Source organism: Microtus pennsylvanicus, chromosome X, assembly GCF_037038515.1.
Source record: "Microtus pennsylvanicus isolate mMicPen1 chromosome X, mMicPen1.hap1, whole genome shotgun sequence".
In the NCBI taxonomy this organism is placed as follows: domain Eukaryota; kingdom Metazoa; phylum Chordata; class Mammalia; order Rodentia; family Cricetidae; genus Microtus; species Microtus pennsylvanicus.
In genome coordinates, this window is record NC_134601.1 from 91109749 (window position 1) to 91124826 (window position 15078).

Below are 15078 nucleotides of genomic sequence, written 5' to 3' on the forward strand. Positions count from 1 at the left end.
AATCATTGGAAAACTCACTGAGAGTCAAAAGAGACTGATCAATGTGGAAATGCAAAAATGAATAAGCACACGTTCTCAACATTACTGCATTTGCTCATTTGTCAATCTTTCTGTCCAGGGTTATCCCTCCTAAAAGGTCTTTTAAGTTTCCAAACAAAGAAAAATCAATTGCCCAAGTCATATTGTGCTATAGTATAAACACTGTGAGAGAACTGAGGCACGAAGAGCATTAGGGACTTGATCAGTGGCCCTCAAATTTTTTTTTAAAGGTTTAGGTCTAGAACTTTTTCTATTATGACTTTCTGAGAACATTAGTTGTTTCCTTGTGTGAAGATTTATTTTAGTAAGGCCACCATATAAAGTAGTTAGATATGAAGTAGTCTTTAGTCTATGACATATAGTATAGTCACATTTCTTTGTAATGAATGACAACAGGGCATCGAGTACTTAAGGTCAATTAATTAAATACAGAGGGCTAAATTGTTTGCAACAGCATGTGCTATCACTTTGGTACCTTTCTTTTTATGCCAACCCACTTGGGATGTTTAAACTCCACTACAAGAGGAACTGCTTACTTCTGCAGCGCTACTAGGTACTTTGTAGGCAGAAAGCATTCTTAGGGCACTTTTATTATACACTAGCCTCTTTGCCTCCTAGCCTCCCTGCATTTTCTTTAATACTGTTGAAGTATTTGCTTGAGTTCCTCTGCTTTGAGTCCCAGAATCAACCAACAGAATTGGTAATCCTGAATGACAGCTTCGTTTTAAACTCCATAAAGTTCTAGGAAAGGAACAAATACTTTACACTCGTCAGGATCCAGGCATTTTAAACTCCTGTGTGCTTAGGGGAATAAATAGTATTATTCCCATTTAAATGAATAAATTAAAGAGCCTAGAAGCCAAGTGACTGACTCATCCACAATCATTCAATTGGAAAGTAGAAAAGCTGGAATCTGAACCCAGATATTCCTGATTCTGTGTCCAACGGGTCATACGGAAACTGTAGGCTGTCCATTCCTGCCTCATAAACACAATGTCCAGAATCATTTCCCTCAGCACTCTGTTACTAACTTTTCATCTTTTAACTTGAAGTGATTTCAGATTTATTAAGAAGTAGCAGCTATGTTCCAGAAATGATCACATATACCCTTCAGCCAATTTTCCGTATACCTTTCACATTCACAGTCAGCAAGCAAAGCCAGCACTCTACTGTAAGCACAATGATAGTAAAAATTCACCCTAGTTTATACAAATAATCTTTGTGCATGTGGAATTCTATTATATTTATAGATTCCTATAAGAATAGACAAGCTGGGTGGTGGTGGCGTATGCCTTTAATCCCAGTGCTTGGGAGGCAGAGGCAGGCAGATCTCTGTGAGTTTGAGGCCAGCTTGGTCTACAAGAGCTAGTTCCAGGACAGCACCAAAGCTACAGAAAAACCCTGTCTCGGAAAAAAAAAAGAATAGACAGCTGGTACATCATAGTAAATTATATTGTGCTACCCCTTTATAACCACAACCAGCCTAAACTCTAACCAAGGTAACTGCAGATTTTTTTTCTACTAAAATATTGTGATTTCTGAAAATGTCTTATAAAGGACCTCATATAGGGGAACCTTTATAAGATCTGATTTTTCATTGTTTTGTGTTACAAACAATATTGTAATCTTGACATTCAAGAAGAAAATGCAGAAATATCACAAATGCAATGCCAGCCTAGGCCATATCACTATTTTGAGACCGTTTGGGATACACAGTTTGAGATTCTGACCAAACTTACTGAATAGACTGCATTTAGCTCAAATCTTTCTTTCCAGGATGGAGAGCATCACTTTTGTGACACTTAATATACCATAATTTATTCATCTGTTGAAGAATATTTTAGTTTCCTTCATTTTACATTTCTATACATAATTTGTTATGGCCATTTATGTATATGTTTTGTGCATACATACATATTCAATTTTTATGAAAATTCCAAAGAAATGCAGTTGATGTTTCCTTAGATAAATAACAAAGTTCCTTTTCAGAGTCACTATAAGCTTCTAAAATTTCACCAGTTCATATATATATATCATGGAGATAGGTACATTTGTTCCCTACTTATACAAACCCAGTCTTGTGAAGCAAGGAATTGCATCTGCCATGATGAAACATGTTTTCTTTTTGATGACAATATGATATATTACAAGCCAGTATCTGCACTGCTCTTGGGCCAAATTTAGGGTTGCAATATCCAGGAAGAGATGCATACAATCGGTGGCAGGGCTGGAGTCTCCCTGGCCATGGGAACTGACACTGAGAGTAGACACTGCCATTACCCATGCTCGCATCAGGGGCTAAGAGCAGACCTAAGACTAGAATTTAAGTCTCTCAAGGTCTAGAACAGAGAGGAAATAATAATCCCTATCTTCTGGCTTAATTTTATTGAAAGTGTCTGATTTCTTACAGCTCAATTTTTCTCAGAACTAACAATAAACATGTGCTGCTTGGGGTCTTTAGTTCTGAACTTTTGACACCATTAGCTCAGAGTGGTCTCTCTCTGTGAAACTTCACTCGGCAAGCTACAGGAGTGTTCCTTGCAAAGTGTGATTTAATTTTGTTTTCTGCCCCAGGCTACTTCAAATTAGATGTGTCATTTCCAGACCTCCATGACAAGGTCTGAGTTGAATCCATTCTAATAGCCTACTCTGTTTCAGGGCAAGGACTCAGTATGTAGTCCAGGCCGCCTCAAAATAACTGTGTGCCCTAGAATGGCCTTCCGTTTGTGATCTCCCTGCCTCTAGCTCCCAGTTGGTGGGATTACTGTCCCAGTGCCACATTTAATTTTTAGGAAGTGTTTTTCTGAGCCCCATATTTTGGACTTTGCTGTATAGTTGTAAACTTGTCAGTTAGACAGCATCCAGGAAATCTAAGCCACATCTCCATCTATCAGTGGAAGGGATCGTGGACTAAGTGGTAGTAAAGAATATCATCGTGCTTCTCATTATTAGGTTGTCTGGCATTCATAATCAGTATTTCCTGAGAGTCAGAGAAGTGACCTGTCACATGCTGAGTAAACCTTCTATATCAGCTTTAGCGGAATGAAAGTGTAGATGTAGCAGTGGAGTATCACTTGCTTATGCAAGTTCCTACAGGAGGCAAATGCAGGATCAATCATAGGATAGTAGTAGACAGACTAATGTCTAAATTAAGCCAAGATTGAAAAGTTAATCCCCAAGACAGCAAAAATGGCCATACCTTTGATGTAGGTGACCACTTGGACAAAAAAATGATAAAGAAAACAGCAAAGCAAAACTCAGAATGATATAAGAAATTTGGGTTAATGTGTTACTGAGGTCAAGAAAATGGATTCTGGGAACTGATTCAATTTAAATTTGGAAGATTTGGTTTTTGGACACGACATACAAAATTTCAAAAATAATTGTTATTAGAAGTAAGAAAGTCATTGAGGAATAGGTTATAGTGAAAGTCCACGATTGAAGAAGACAAAAACTAACAGATATGTAATATATAGTAAAGAGATGGAAACATAGAAGGGAATGTATAGGAGATAAGGAGATAGTTGAGTAGGTGAAGGAATCTCTATACAAACATGAGTCCCGAGTTTGGTCCTCAGTACCCACATAAAAAATTGTTGGTAGTGTGCATCTGTAATTTCAGTCCCAAGGAGGCAGAGAAAGAAAGATGACTGGCTGGACAGTCACCCCCATTTGGTATGTCAAGTTCCAAGACAGTGAGAGAAGACATCTGAAAAAAAATCAAGGTGACAGCACCTGAAAATGACACCACCCTAGACTGACCTCTTATCTCTCTCTACATACACACATGCATCTGTACCTACACATATGAACAAAAGTACAGACAATGTATAAACTTTATAATCACGATCTTGTACACCTTTTCACATACTTCCCAGGTTGTTATATTCAGAGGTATGGCATACAAAATAACCATTATTCTGTAGGTGTGGATTTATCTGGAGTAGAGTTAATTGATAGGAAGATAATAAGTACGGGACCTGGAAATGGCAACAACAGTTAGAGCAACAGCAAAGTAAGTGTCATAGGAACTGCATCCATGGAGTATTGGAGATCATGCAGGTGGATCAATGATCAAGGTATTTATTTTGGCAGTTCAGCCTCACAAGACATGGTGCTATGCTGACCTTTTCCTATATTTAGAGACAGACTATTACAAAGTTGACCGCTCTTATAAAAGAAGAATTTGAGTGCTATGAGCTGCCTGGATCCCAAGTCTAACAAAGACATAGGGCTATCAAACCTGGAAAAGATACAAAAAGGGTAAACGTTACCTAAGTCTATATTCAGAAAATTTATTACTAATGAGGAGTATGAAGAATATGTGTGGCTGTAAAAGATCAAGAATTCCTTGTTAGAAGGCATAAGGATAGAGATTTCGACTAAACACAACAAAGGTTTATTTTTTCTTTCTATTTTTTTAAATAGGTTAAAAGCTTAAATTATAAGCCTTTCAAATAGCAAATGAGATGCCTCAGAAAATGATTAACTTTCCCTCGGTAGATGTTTCCAAGTCACAAAGTGACAAATAGTGATTTTAAATACAGGAATCAGTCAATAAGATGGGGAGAAAAGGAAGATGACTGGATGGAGTTGAGGGAACGAATAAGGAAATAAAACCGGGTAAAAGGCAGAGTGACAATCGGCACACCTCTGAACGATTACCATAAGACAATTAATTGGTATAGCTTCATGTTCCAAACTTAGACTTACGAGTAGAGTTATTCTTAAGATAAATTTCAATGAAGTAGAATGAAAATTTAGAATAAGTAGTACTCCTATGGAACAGACTGCGTTGAGAAAAAACTTTAGTACAAAGAGGGGAGAATAGCAATTCATATTTTACATAATCTGGGATGATAGTTTTAATTATCTGGGATTAACAAATATCAATATTGGTATTGACCCCCAAAAACCAAAGTAATTGTAGGTTTTACAATGAGCTTTGGGATCATTTTAATGTTCTCCTTCCCAGATGATTCTGTTGTTCATCCTCAGTACAGGTCCAGCCTACGGTAGTAAAATTAACTACGATTTTATAAGAAACTCATTGCTGAGTGTATTTGAGGTTGGATACACACTTCGTTTTCTTTCTGTTGCTATGATAAAAGTCATGACTGTAGTTGTTTTTTGATTTTGCTTCTTTTCCTCTTTGGGGGCCCACCACCCAGATGACAAATAACACAGACTTATTCTTATTTATGAATGCCTGGTCTTAGCTTGGTTTGTTTCTAGCCAGCTTTTCTAACACAGCTGATCCTATTTCACTTTAACTACATTTTGCCTCTGGGCTTTTTACCTTTCTATTTAATATATCTTTTTTCCTTCTTACTCTGTGGCTGGCTAGGTGGCTGGCTGGGTTGCCCCTACTGTCCTCCTCTTCTCCTTTCCTCACTCCTCTCCCTCTTCTTATTCTTCTGTTTATTCTCTCTGCCTGGCAGCCCCCACCTAGTTCTCTCTCTTGCCTACCTGATGGACATTCAATTCTTTATTAGACCAATTAAATGTTTTAGACAGGCAAAGTAACACAGTTTTACAGAGTTAAACATATTCAACCTAAAAGAATGCAACCTATCTTTGCATCATTAAACAAATATCCCACAGAATAAACAAATGTAACATGTCTTAAACTAATATTCCACAACATACGACAAAAAGAAAGTTGGAGGGAAGATGATTTATAGTATCTTACAATTTATAGTACACATGAAGAGAAGACAGTGTAAGAACTCAAGGCAGGAGTCTGAAGATTGGAACTGAGGCAGAGACATTGGAGGAATACAGCTGTCTTGATGGCCTGCTCAGTCTGCTTTCTTTTTGTTTTGTTTTGTTTTTTCAAGACAGAGTTTCTCTATGTAGCTTTGGAGCCTGTCCTGGAACTTGCTCTGTAGACCATGCTGGCCTTGAACTAACAAATATCTACCTGCCTCTGCCTCCCAAGAGTTGGGATTAAAGGCGTGCACTACCACTGCCTGGCCAGTCTGATTTCTTATACTACCCAGGACCATATGCCCAGGAATTACACTGTCCATAGTAGCCTCAGCTCTCATATATTAGTCATTAATCAAGAAATGACCCATATTTTTGCCTACAGGCCATGCTGATTGAGGCATTTTTCAATTGAGGTTCCCTCTGCTCAGGTGATTATAGCATATGTCAAGTTCACAGAAAAGTAACCAGAAAAATCAAACCCTTGTTAACTTGGATATGCTATTAAAGAATAATCTTGTTTTTCCTTGTTTATCTCCAATATCTCATATTAATATTGTGGTAAATTGAATGAGAATGGCCCCATATGTTTATAAGATTGAATACTTGCTCCTGAGTTGGTAGAATTGTTTGGGAAGAATTAGGAGGTGTGGTCTTGTTAGAGGAGGTGTGTCACTAGGGACAGACTTTGAGCTGTCAAAAGACCCCTACAATTCTGACTCTTCCTCTCTCGGCCTCCAACTTGTAGATCAAGATATGAGTTGTCAGCTGTTCCTGTTGCCATGCCTTTGTTTTGACAACATGGACATTAATCTTCTAAAATCATAATATCTCCAAATTAAACACTTTTAGAATATTTTTCCCAAGTTTGATACTCTTCTAAGCAATATACATGTAGCCAGATACTTTTCTCTGTCCTGCTAAGTCCTGGTGGATTGGTTTCTCTCCCACCCGCCAATCCTCATACCTGCTTATAAAATAATCATGCAGAAGCTTAATATTAATTAAAATTGCTTGATCGATGGCTCAGGCTCATTACTGGCTAGCTCTTACATATAAATTAACCCACTTTTAATCACCTGTCTATACACACGTGGCTTTGTGGTGTTAACTCTTTCTGCTGCTCCAGCAGCTTGCTTGCATCTCTCTTTGCCTATATCTATCTCTGCTTTGATTTCCTGCAGAGCTATATTCTGCCCTGCCATACCTTAAAGCAGCTTTATTCTTCAACCAATAAAAGTAACACATATTCACAGTGTACAGAAGGACATCCTATATTAATTCCCCTTTCCTAATTAAAAAGGAAGGTTTTTATCCTAAATGAGGTAGCCCAGGCCCAGAAAGACAAACATGGTGTGTATTCACTCATAAGTGGATATTAGATATAAAGCAAAGGATAACCAGTTATAATACAATCCACAATCCCAGAGAAGCTAAGTAAAAAGAGAGTCCCTAAGAGGGACACATATGGAGGGCCCCAGGAAGGGAAAAATAAGATCCTGGGCAAACTGTGAGGGGAGAATAGAAGGAAGGGGATAGTGGATGGAAACGAGGGATCAAGAAGACCAAGTTGGGGGAGGGCGGGAAGGAGAGAGCAATGAAAGAGATATTTTGATAGAGGGAGCCATTATCGGGTTAGGGAGAAACCTGCTGTTAGAGAAATTCTTAGGCATCCTCAAGAATGACCCCAGCTTAGACTAGCATTATCAGAAAGGGTACCTGAACTGGCCTTCCTCTATAACCAGATTGGTAACTATCCTAATTGCCATCATAAAACCTACATCCAGTAACTGATGGAAGAAGAAGCAGTGACCCACAGCCAAGCACTGGGCTGAGCTCCTGGAGTTCAGCTGAAGAGAGGAAATAGAGATCATATGAACATATGGGGGTCAGGATCATGATGGGAAAAGAAAAACACAGAGACAGCTGACCCGAGCTAGTGGGAGCTATGGAATGACAGCTAGTGAACCTGCATGGGACCAAACTAGACCCTCTGAACCTATCCCAAGTGCATGAACTGGTTTTTTGGAGCACATTTTCTATGGTGGGATACTTTGCTGAGCCTTGATATGGGGGAGGGGCTTGGTCCTGCCTCAAGTTGGTATGCAGGACCTTGTTGACTCCCCAGAGAAGGCCTTACCCCCTCTGAGGAGTGGATGGGGGATGGGAAGGGGGGAGATAAGGGAGCTGAAAAAAAGGGCGAGGAAGAACTGGGGTTAGTATGTAAAATGAATGGTAAATTTTTATCAAAAAATATGGAAAGAAAAAAATAAAAAGGAAGGTTTTAACATTAACATTGTAAAATTGCACATAAAACAGGTAGAAACAAGAATTACAGTTAATAATATTTACTCTATTTGTATTTTACAGAAAATACTCATGTACATATTTATTTCTTTTTAATCTTATTTTTGAGATTATGTAATAATTATATTTCTCCCTTCTCTTTCCTTTCTCTAGGCCCTTCCATACATTCCTTGCTCTCTGTTAAATTTATGGTACTCTTTTTAAATTAATTTGTTACTGTGTGTGTGTGAAAGAGCGTATTCATGTGCTCAGTCTGTATAACATTACTTGTATATATGTTTTCAGGGCTGACCAGTTGGTATTGGATAAATGATTAGCATGTTCTTCCCTAAGGAAAACTATTTCTCCCAATCTCAGCATTTCTTGCTTGCTTCTAGTTCTTTTTGTAAGGTTGAGGCCTCAGAAGTTTTTCCTCTACCCTCTTTTACATGTCTATTGCTCTTGTCATTGTTCAACTCATGTTTAGGTATTTATGCTATTGAGATTTTTTTTTATTCTTCTCATAACGTTTAAATAAATTAACACAAAGTGTAAAGTACGACCTTAGTTTTCATCTTCCTCTTCCTGTTTAATTACCGGAATACCATCCAGCTTTTTCAGCTTCGGCACCCTCTTGTTTGCTTCATCGATCCAGTTGCCCTCTGCAGAATGCTTCTTCTCTAGCGGATTGCCTACGAACACCAGGTCTTCCAGGCATGGCAGTTCTGCCAGTTTCACGAATTCAGCCCAGTCTTTTACCAGGTTATTAGACATGTAGAGAATCTTCAGTTTCTTCATCACATGGATCCTTTTCAGCTTCTCAATGAAATTGTAGGAGATCCACAGTTCTTCTAACGTGTCTCCTACTGCTTCCAGTCCATTGAGGTTCTTTATGTTGTTTCTTCCTAAGGACAAAATCCTCAAGTTTTTTAAGCCGTTCAGGTTGGCAATTTTTTCAATGCAGTTTGTAGACAGGGAAAGCTTCCCTCATGATTTGAGTTGAAGAGGAATTATTCATTTTTAATTCGCAATTGGCAAGTGTGGACAGAGACGCATCCATCTTCTCTATCGGGGGGATCTGGGCATACAGTTTTATCTCTCTGGCCTCAGACGGCCTCTGACCGGTCTTTTCTTCCCATCTGGACAGAGCTTCTTTAATTGTTGTTGCTTTTGCCTGGGCAGTAACATTAAAATACTCTTCTCTAGGCTCCCAAACACGCCAAGGATGCCCATTATCACTGCTCTGTCAATGCATTCCGGCGGTTGCTACTGCCACTCTGCTATTGAGATTTTTATGAGTAAGATTTTTGACATCCCTTGAGGACACCATCTCTGGTTTCTACAATCTTTCTACCCCACGTTTCCACAATGTTCCCTGAGCCTTAGGTGTGGGACAGTTTTGTGGATGCACCCCTTTAGTCTGGGCTCCAAAACTGCATTTGGATGGGTTGTGTTTATCTGTAATGATATTCATCTGTTATTGAGAAGTTTCCTTGATTAAGAGTGAGTACTATACTTATCTCTTGGTATAAGGACAAATGTTGAGAATGTAGTTAGGGAATATGGTGGTTTCAAAATAAAAAGCTAAATAATAAAATTCCTATAACTAAGTGAAAATGAAAACATAATAAAACAAAACCTCTGTGAAACAATGAAAACTGTTGTATAAGGCAAAATTACAGTTCTAAGTGTTTACATTCAAAATCAGGAACTGCTCAAAAATGACTTAATGATACACGTCAAGAATTTGGAAAAACAAGAGCAAATCAAACCGAACTCCAATACATGGCAAAAAAAAATCAGAGAAGAATTTTACTAAATAGAAACATAGAAAATAATACAAAGAATCAATGGATCTAAGAGATGATTCTTTGAGAAGATAAACAGGATCTATGGCCTCTTGGCTTAACTAAACAAAAGAAAGAAGATGACTTGAATAAACAAAATCAGGAATGAACCAGGAAACATTAAAACAGGCACCAAAGAAAGTAAAAAGTATTATTAAAAATACTTTCAAAACCTGTACTCACTAAATTAGAAACTAAAAGAAATGGATGAATTTCTGGATTCATTCAAATGACCAAAATTAAAATCAAGAGATAAACAACCTAAACAGGCCTGTAAAAATCAGAGTATGAAACAATATTGAAAATCATTTCGACTGGCAAGAGGCTAGACCCAGATGAATTCACAATGAAATTCTACCAAGCTTCAAAGATCTACAACCAATACTTCTTAAAGTATTTTAAATAATTTACTTCAAAAGAAGGAGTAGGAAAAGGAGGAGAAACTCTCCAAAATATTTTTTATGAAGCCAGTATTAGTGTAACAGCAAAACTAGATAAAGATGCAACAACACAAAAACTCCAGACCAATATTCTTTACAGTGTTGAAAAAAGCAAAAACAAAGCTCAATGAAACATTTGAAAAACAGTAACATTAAAATTAGGAACACGCTTATCCTCCAGCTTGGTATTAGATTGCCTTCTCCTTTCTCTCTGCCCCTATTCCCCGGAAACTAAACAGATCCTCTCCTACAGCCTTCCTTCCTAGCTCCATTTCTTTGTCTCACCCACCAACACCCTGGAAAAGCACTGGCCAGAACAGTCAGGGAGATAGATGGGGTAATCTTCATTGTCCTTCCCATTCTCCAATTCCAAAGCCTTAGTCTCCCCAGATTTGTAGCAGAACTGCTGTCACCTTTCTTATCTCTGTGTTCCGATTCCCAGAGAACTAAGTAGATATTTGCCCACAACCTCCCTTTCTCACCCCAACCCTCAGTCTCAGCCACCCAAACCCAAGCTACTCTCTTCTTGAAAGCCTTCTGGCCACACCAGCTAAAGAAGCTGGTAGGAAATGTAGAGCTCAATAAAAATCAATTAAAAAAAAAAAAGAATCGGGTAGGCTATCTTTGCTCATTTCCTCTATAGCCTTACTGTAGCAATGCCTACAAATTCCTCAGTTCTCTCTCTTCCTCCATTCCCTATGGACTCCACAAACTCCCTGGCAGGCCAAATTTTCTTCCTGTTAACACTCTCTATATCCATTACTGCTTGTTAGCTCCCAATACCTAGAAACAAGTTCTACCCTGAGCCTCAAGTGGTCACAGCTGACAGGAACTCAGAAGCACTCCCTACCAAGTAGTATCATACCTACTACACATTCTTGAGATACAGAAAGGGGACTAGAAACCAGCAAATGAAAATTTTACCCACAAAAATAAGACCAGATATCTGTGCCTAGAATTGCATCCTTCTCAAATCCACATGCATAGACACAAGCATAAAAGTACAATCAATAACAACCAGGACAGGATGTTTCCACCAGAGCCCAGAATTATTGTAGGCCTTGAGAAATACAATATACCTGGAACAAGACAAAAAATTCAATTCACATTATTAAGAGTATTTTCAAGGACATTAAAAAGGATGAGAATGAATCCATTAATGAGTTCTGAAAACACAAACAAACAGTGGAATTAAAGGAAGAAAGTAATTCAAGATGTTAAAGCAGGAATAGAATGAATAAAAGAGATCAATAATAAGGGAAAACTGAAAGAAAATATTTAGAAACTTGACCAGGAACCTCAGAGGTAAGCTTCATCAATAGAATACAAAAGATGGAACAGAAAATCTCAAGCATTGAAGACATGATAGAAAAAAAGGATACTTCAGTTAAATAAAATGTTAAATCTAAAACACTTCTGATACAAAACATTCAAGAAATCTGGGACACAATACAAAGGTCAGATATAAGAATAATAATAAGAGAGGAAGGAGAAGAAACCCAGGTCAAAGACATAGAAAATAGTTTCAACAAAATTAAAGAAGAAAATTTGCCTAATCTAAAGAAGGAAGTGCCTATCAGGGTACAGAAGTATACAGAATGTCATATGCAGTGGACCAGAAAAGAAAATTTCCATTAAATAATCAAAACACTAAAGGTAAAAGAAAGAGTATTAAAAGCTAAAAGGAAGAAAGGTCAATGAATGAATGGAGGCAGACCTATTAGAATAAGACCTGTCTTTCCAGTGGAGGCTCTATCAGCCAAGAGAGATTAGACAGAAGTTATAGGTTGTGACAGACTCTATAGGTTGGGATGCCTTTGGCAAGCCTTCATCCCCCAAAATATTTACATTGTGATTCATAACAGCAACATTACAGTTATGAAGTAGTAATGAAAATAATTTTAAATTTGAGGTCACAACATGAGGATCAATAATAAAGGGTCATAGCATTAGGAAAGTTGAGAAACACTACTAAGAGATCAGAGATGCCAATCAAGACTACATCCTGCAAATTTTTCCATCACAATAGATGAAGACTTTCTAGGATTTTTAGCCAAATTTTAGCAGTATCTATCTACAATTCCAGCATCACAAAAGGAACTAGGAATAAAACTTCAACCTGAAGAGGTTAACCATACACAAGAAAACATAAGAAATAAATAATCTCAGAGAAGCAAATCAAGAGTGGGAAACCAATAACATGCAACCACAACAAACACTGATCATTGAGATATCTCTCAAGAGAAATGTTACAATTCCCCCAATAGAAAGATATAGACTAACAGAATGAATATAAAACAGGATCTGTCCTTCAACTGTGTTCATGAAATACATCTTACCATCAAGGATAGACATCACCCCAAGGTAAAAAGGTGGAAAAGGGTATTCCAGGAAATGACTCTGAGAAGCAAGCTTGTGTGACCATTTTAATATCTGACAAAATAGACTTCAAACCAAACTTAATCCAAAAGATAGAGAATGACATTACATCCCCATCAAAGGAAAAAAAAATCTCTAAGATGCTGGACTTTTACAAATCTATGCACCAAACACAAGGTCAGTCAATTTCACAAAGGAAACACCACTCCAACTTAAATCACATATTTGCCCCTTACACAGTGATAGTGGGTAGCTTCAATACCCCCTCTCACCAACAGACATGTCATCTAGATAAGGACTAAACAGATTATGTTGGGGCTAAATTATGTCATAAGCCAAAATCACGAACAGGTATCTGCAGAATATTTCCACCAAACACAAGAGAATATACCTTCCTCTCAGAATCTCATAGAACATTCTTCAAAATTGACGACATATCAGATACAAACCAAACTACAACAGATACAAAAAAAATTGAACTAACACACTATATTCTGTCTGTCTACCACAGAATAAAGCTAGATTCAAACAGCAACAGAAATAACAGAAAGTTTACAAATGCATGGAAACTAAACAATTCACTACTGAATTAAAAAATGATTCAAGACAGAAAGTAAGAAAAATTAAAAACATTTTTAGCATAAGATAAAAATATGCTGAGAGGTAGTGGCACACGTCTTTAATCCCAGCACTCAGGAGGCAGAGGCAGGCGGATCTCTGTGAGTTCAAGGCCAGCCTAGTCTACAAGAACTAGTTTCAGGACAAGCTCCAAGCTACACAGAGAAACCCTGTCTCAAAAAAGAAAAAAAAAACAAAAAGAATAAAATAGAATGAACTTATAAAGACAGCATACCAAAATCTACAAGAAAGACTGAAGGAGGTTCCAAGAGACAAGTTTGCAGCACTAAGTGCCTAGAAAAGAATTAGGAAGATCCCATATTAGTAATTTAATGGCATACCATAAAGCACTTGAATAAAAAGAAGAAATAATGCCCAAGAGATGTGGATAACAAGGAAAAAATCAAATATGTGTCTAAAATTAATAAAGAAGAAATGGGGGAAAATACAAAGAACCAAATAAAGGCTATTTTTGAGAAAATCAATAAGTCTGAAAAACCCTTAGCCAAATTCACTAAAAGGGAAATGGAGAAGATCTAATCTTAGTAAAATTAAAATTAAAAGGAGGGCATAACAACAGGTACAAGGGAAATCCTGATCATCATAAGAATATACTTTAGAAACTTTCAAATTGTAAACTATGAAAGAAAAGAATATTATTTTCAGCATATACCACCTACCAAAGTTAAATCAAGATCAGATAAGCAATTTCAAGAAACCTATTATACACAGTGAAATCAAAGCAGTAATTAAACTTCCCCAACCAAAAGAAGCCAGATACAAATGGATTTAGTGCAGAATTCTATGAGTTTTATAGAAGAGTTAATGCTGGTACTCATCAAATTATTCCATAAAGTAGAAACAGAAGGAATATTACCCAATTCATTTTATGAATCCACAGATACCCTGATACCCAAACCACGTGGAGATGCAACAAAGAAAGAAAATTACAGACAAATTTCCCTTGTGAACTTAGGTGCAAAAACTTACAATAAAATACTTGCAAATTGAAGTATTTTATCAATTGCAAATTGATCAAAAAGATCATTCACCATGATCAAGTAGAGTTCATCCCAGGGATGCAGGGATTACAAACTATTTATGAAAATTAAAACTTGGAATGGACTATATAAATAAACTGAAAGAAAAAAAAACAAATGATCATCTCAAAAGATGCAGAAAAAGACCTTTGATAAAATCTAACATCCTTTCATGATAAAAGTCCTGGAGAGATTAGGAATACAAGTGACATACCTCAACATAATAAAAGCAGTTTACAGCAAGCCCACATCCAGCATCAACTTACGTGGAGTGAAACTTAAAGCAACTTCACTTACACCAAGAACAAGAAAAACATGGCTACTCTCTCCCCATACCTAGTTAATATAGCACTTGAAGTCTTAGCTAGAGCAATAAGAATAATGAAGGAGACCAATGGGATACAAATTGGAAATGAAGAAGTCAAAATCTCTTCAATAGTAAATGATATAATAGTATACAAAAGTGAACCTAAAAATTCCACCAGGAAATAACTATAGTTATTAAACACTTTCAGTAAAGTAACAGCCATACAAAATTAACATGCAAAACTTATTAGCCTCACTACATTCAAATGACAAATGGACTAAGAAAGAAATCAGAGAAACAGCATCTTTCACGATAGCTTCAAAAATATCCTAATATACTACGGTAAATTCAACCAATAAAGTTAAAAACATATATTATAAAAATTTTAAGACAATGGGGTAAGAAATTGAAGA

General features: G+C 37.0%; 1 protein-coding gene across 1 annotated transcript; it reads right to left on the reverse strand.

Annotated features, from left to right (window-relative positions):
• Positions 1-8597: 8597 nt before the first annotated feature.
• Positions 8598-11081, reverse strand: LOC142841599 (dynein axonemal light chain 1-like). The gene is made up of 3 exons (XM_075958522.1): positions 10971-11081; positions 9060-9277; positions 8598-9019 (listed from the first exon to the last, which is right to left on the reverse strand). The coding sequence occupies exons 1-3, from the start codon at positions 11079-11081 to the stop codon at positions 8599-8601; spliced, it is 750 nt and encodes a 249-aa protein (XP_075814637.1). The 3' UTR covers position 8598.
• Positions 11082-15078: the final 3997 nt, after the last annotated feature.

Excerpts from the sequence above, each read along its gene's own strand:
- LOC142841599 (XM_075958522.1), bottom strand. The coding sequence starts at position 11,081 with ATGGATATAGAGAGTGTTAACAGGAAGAAAATTTGGCCTGCCAGGGAG. Across the intron at positions 9,278-10,970 it reads AATTTGTAGGCATTGCTACA|AGCAGTGATAATGGGCATCC; the intron begins GTAAGGCTATAG and ends ATGCATTGACAG. Across the intron at positions 9,020-9,059 it reads TCCACACTTGCCAATTGCGA|GAAGCTTTCCCTGTCTACAA; the intron begins ATTAAAAATGAA and ends CAAATCATGAGG.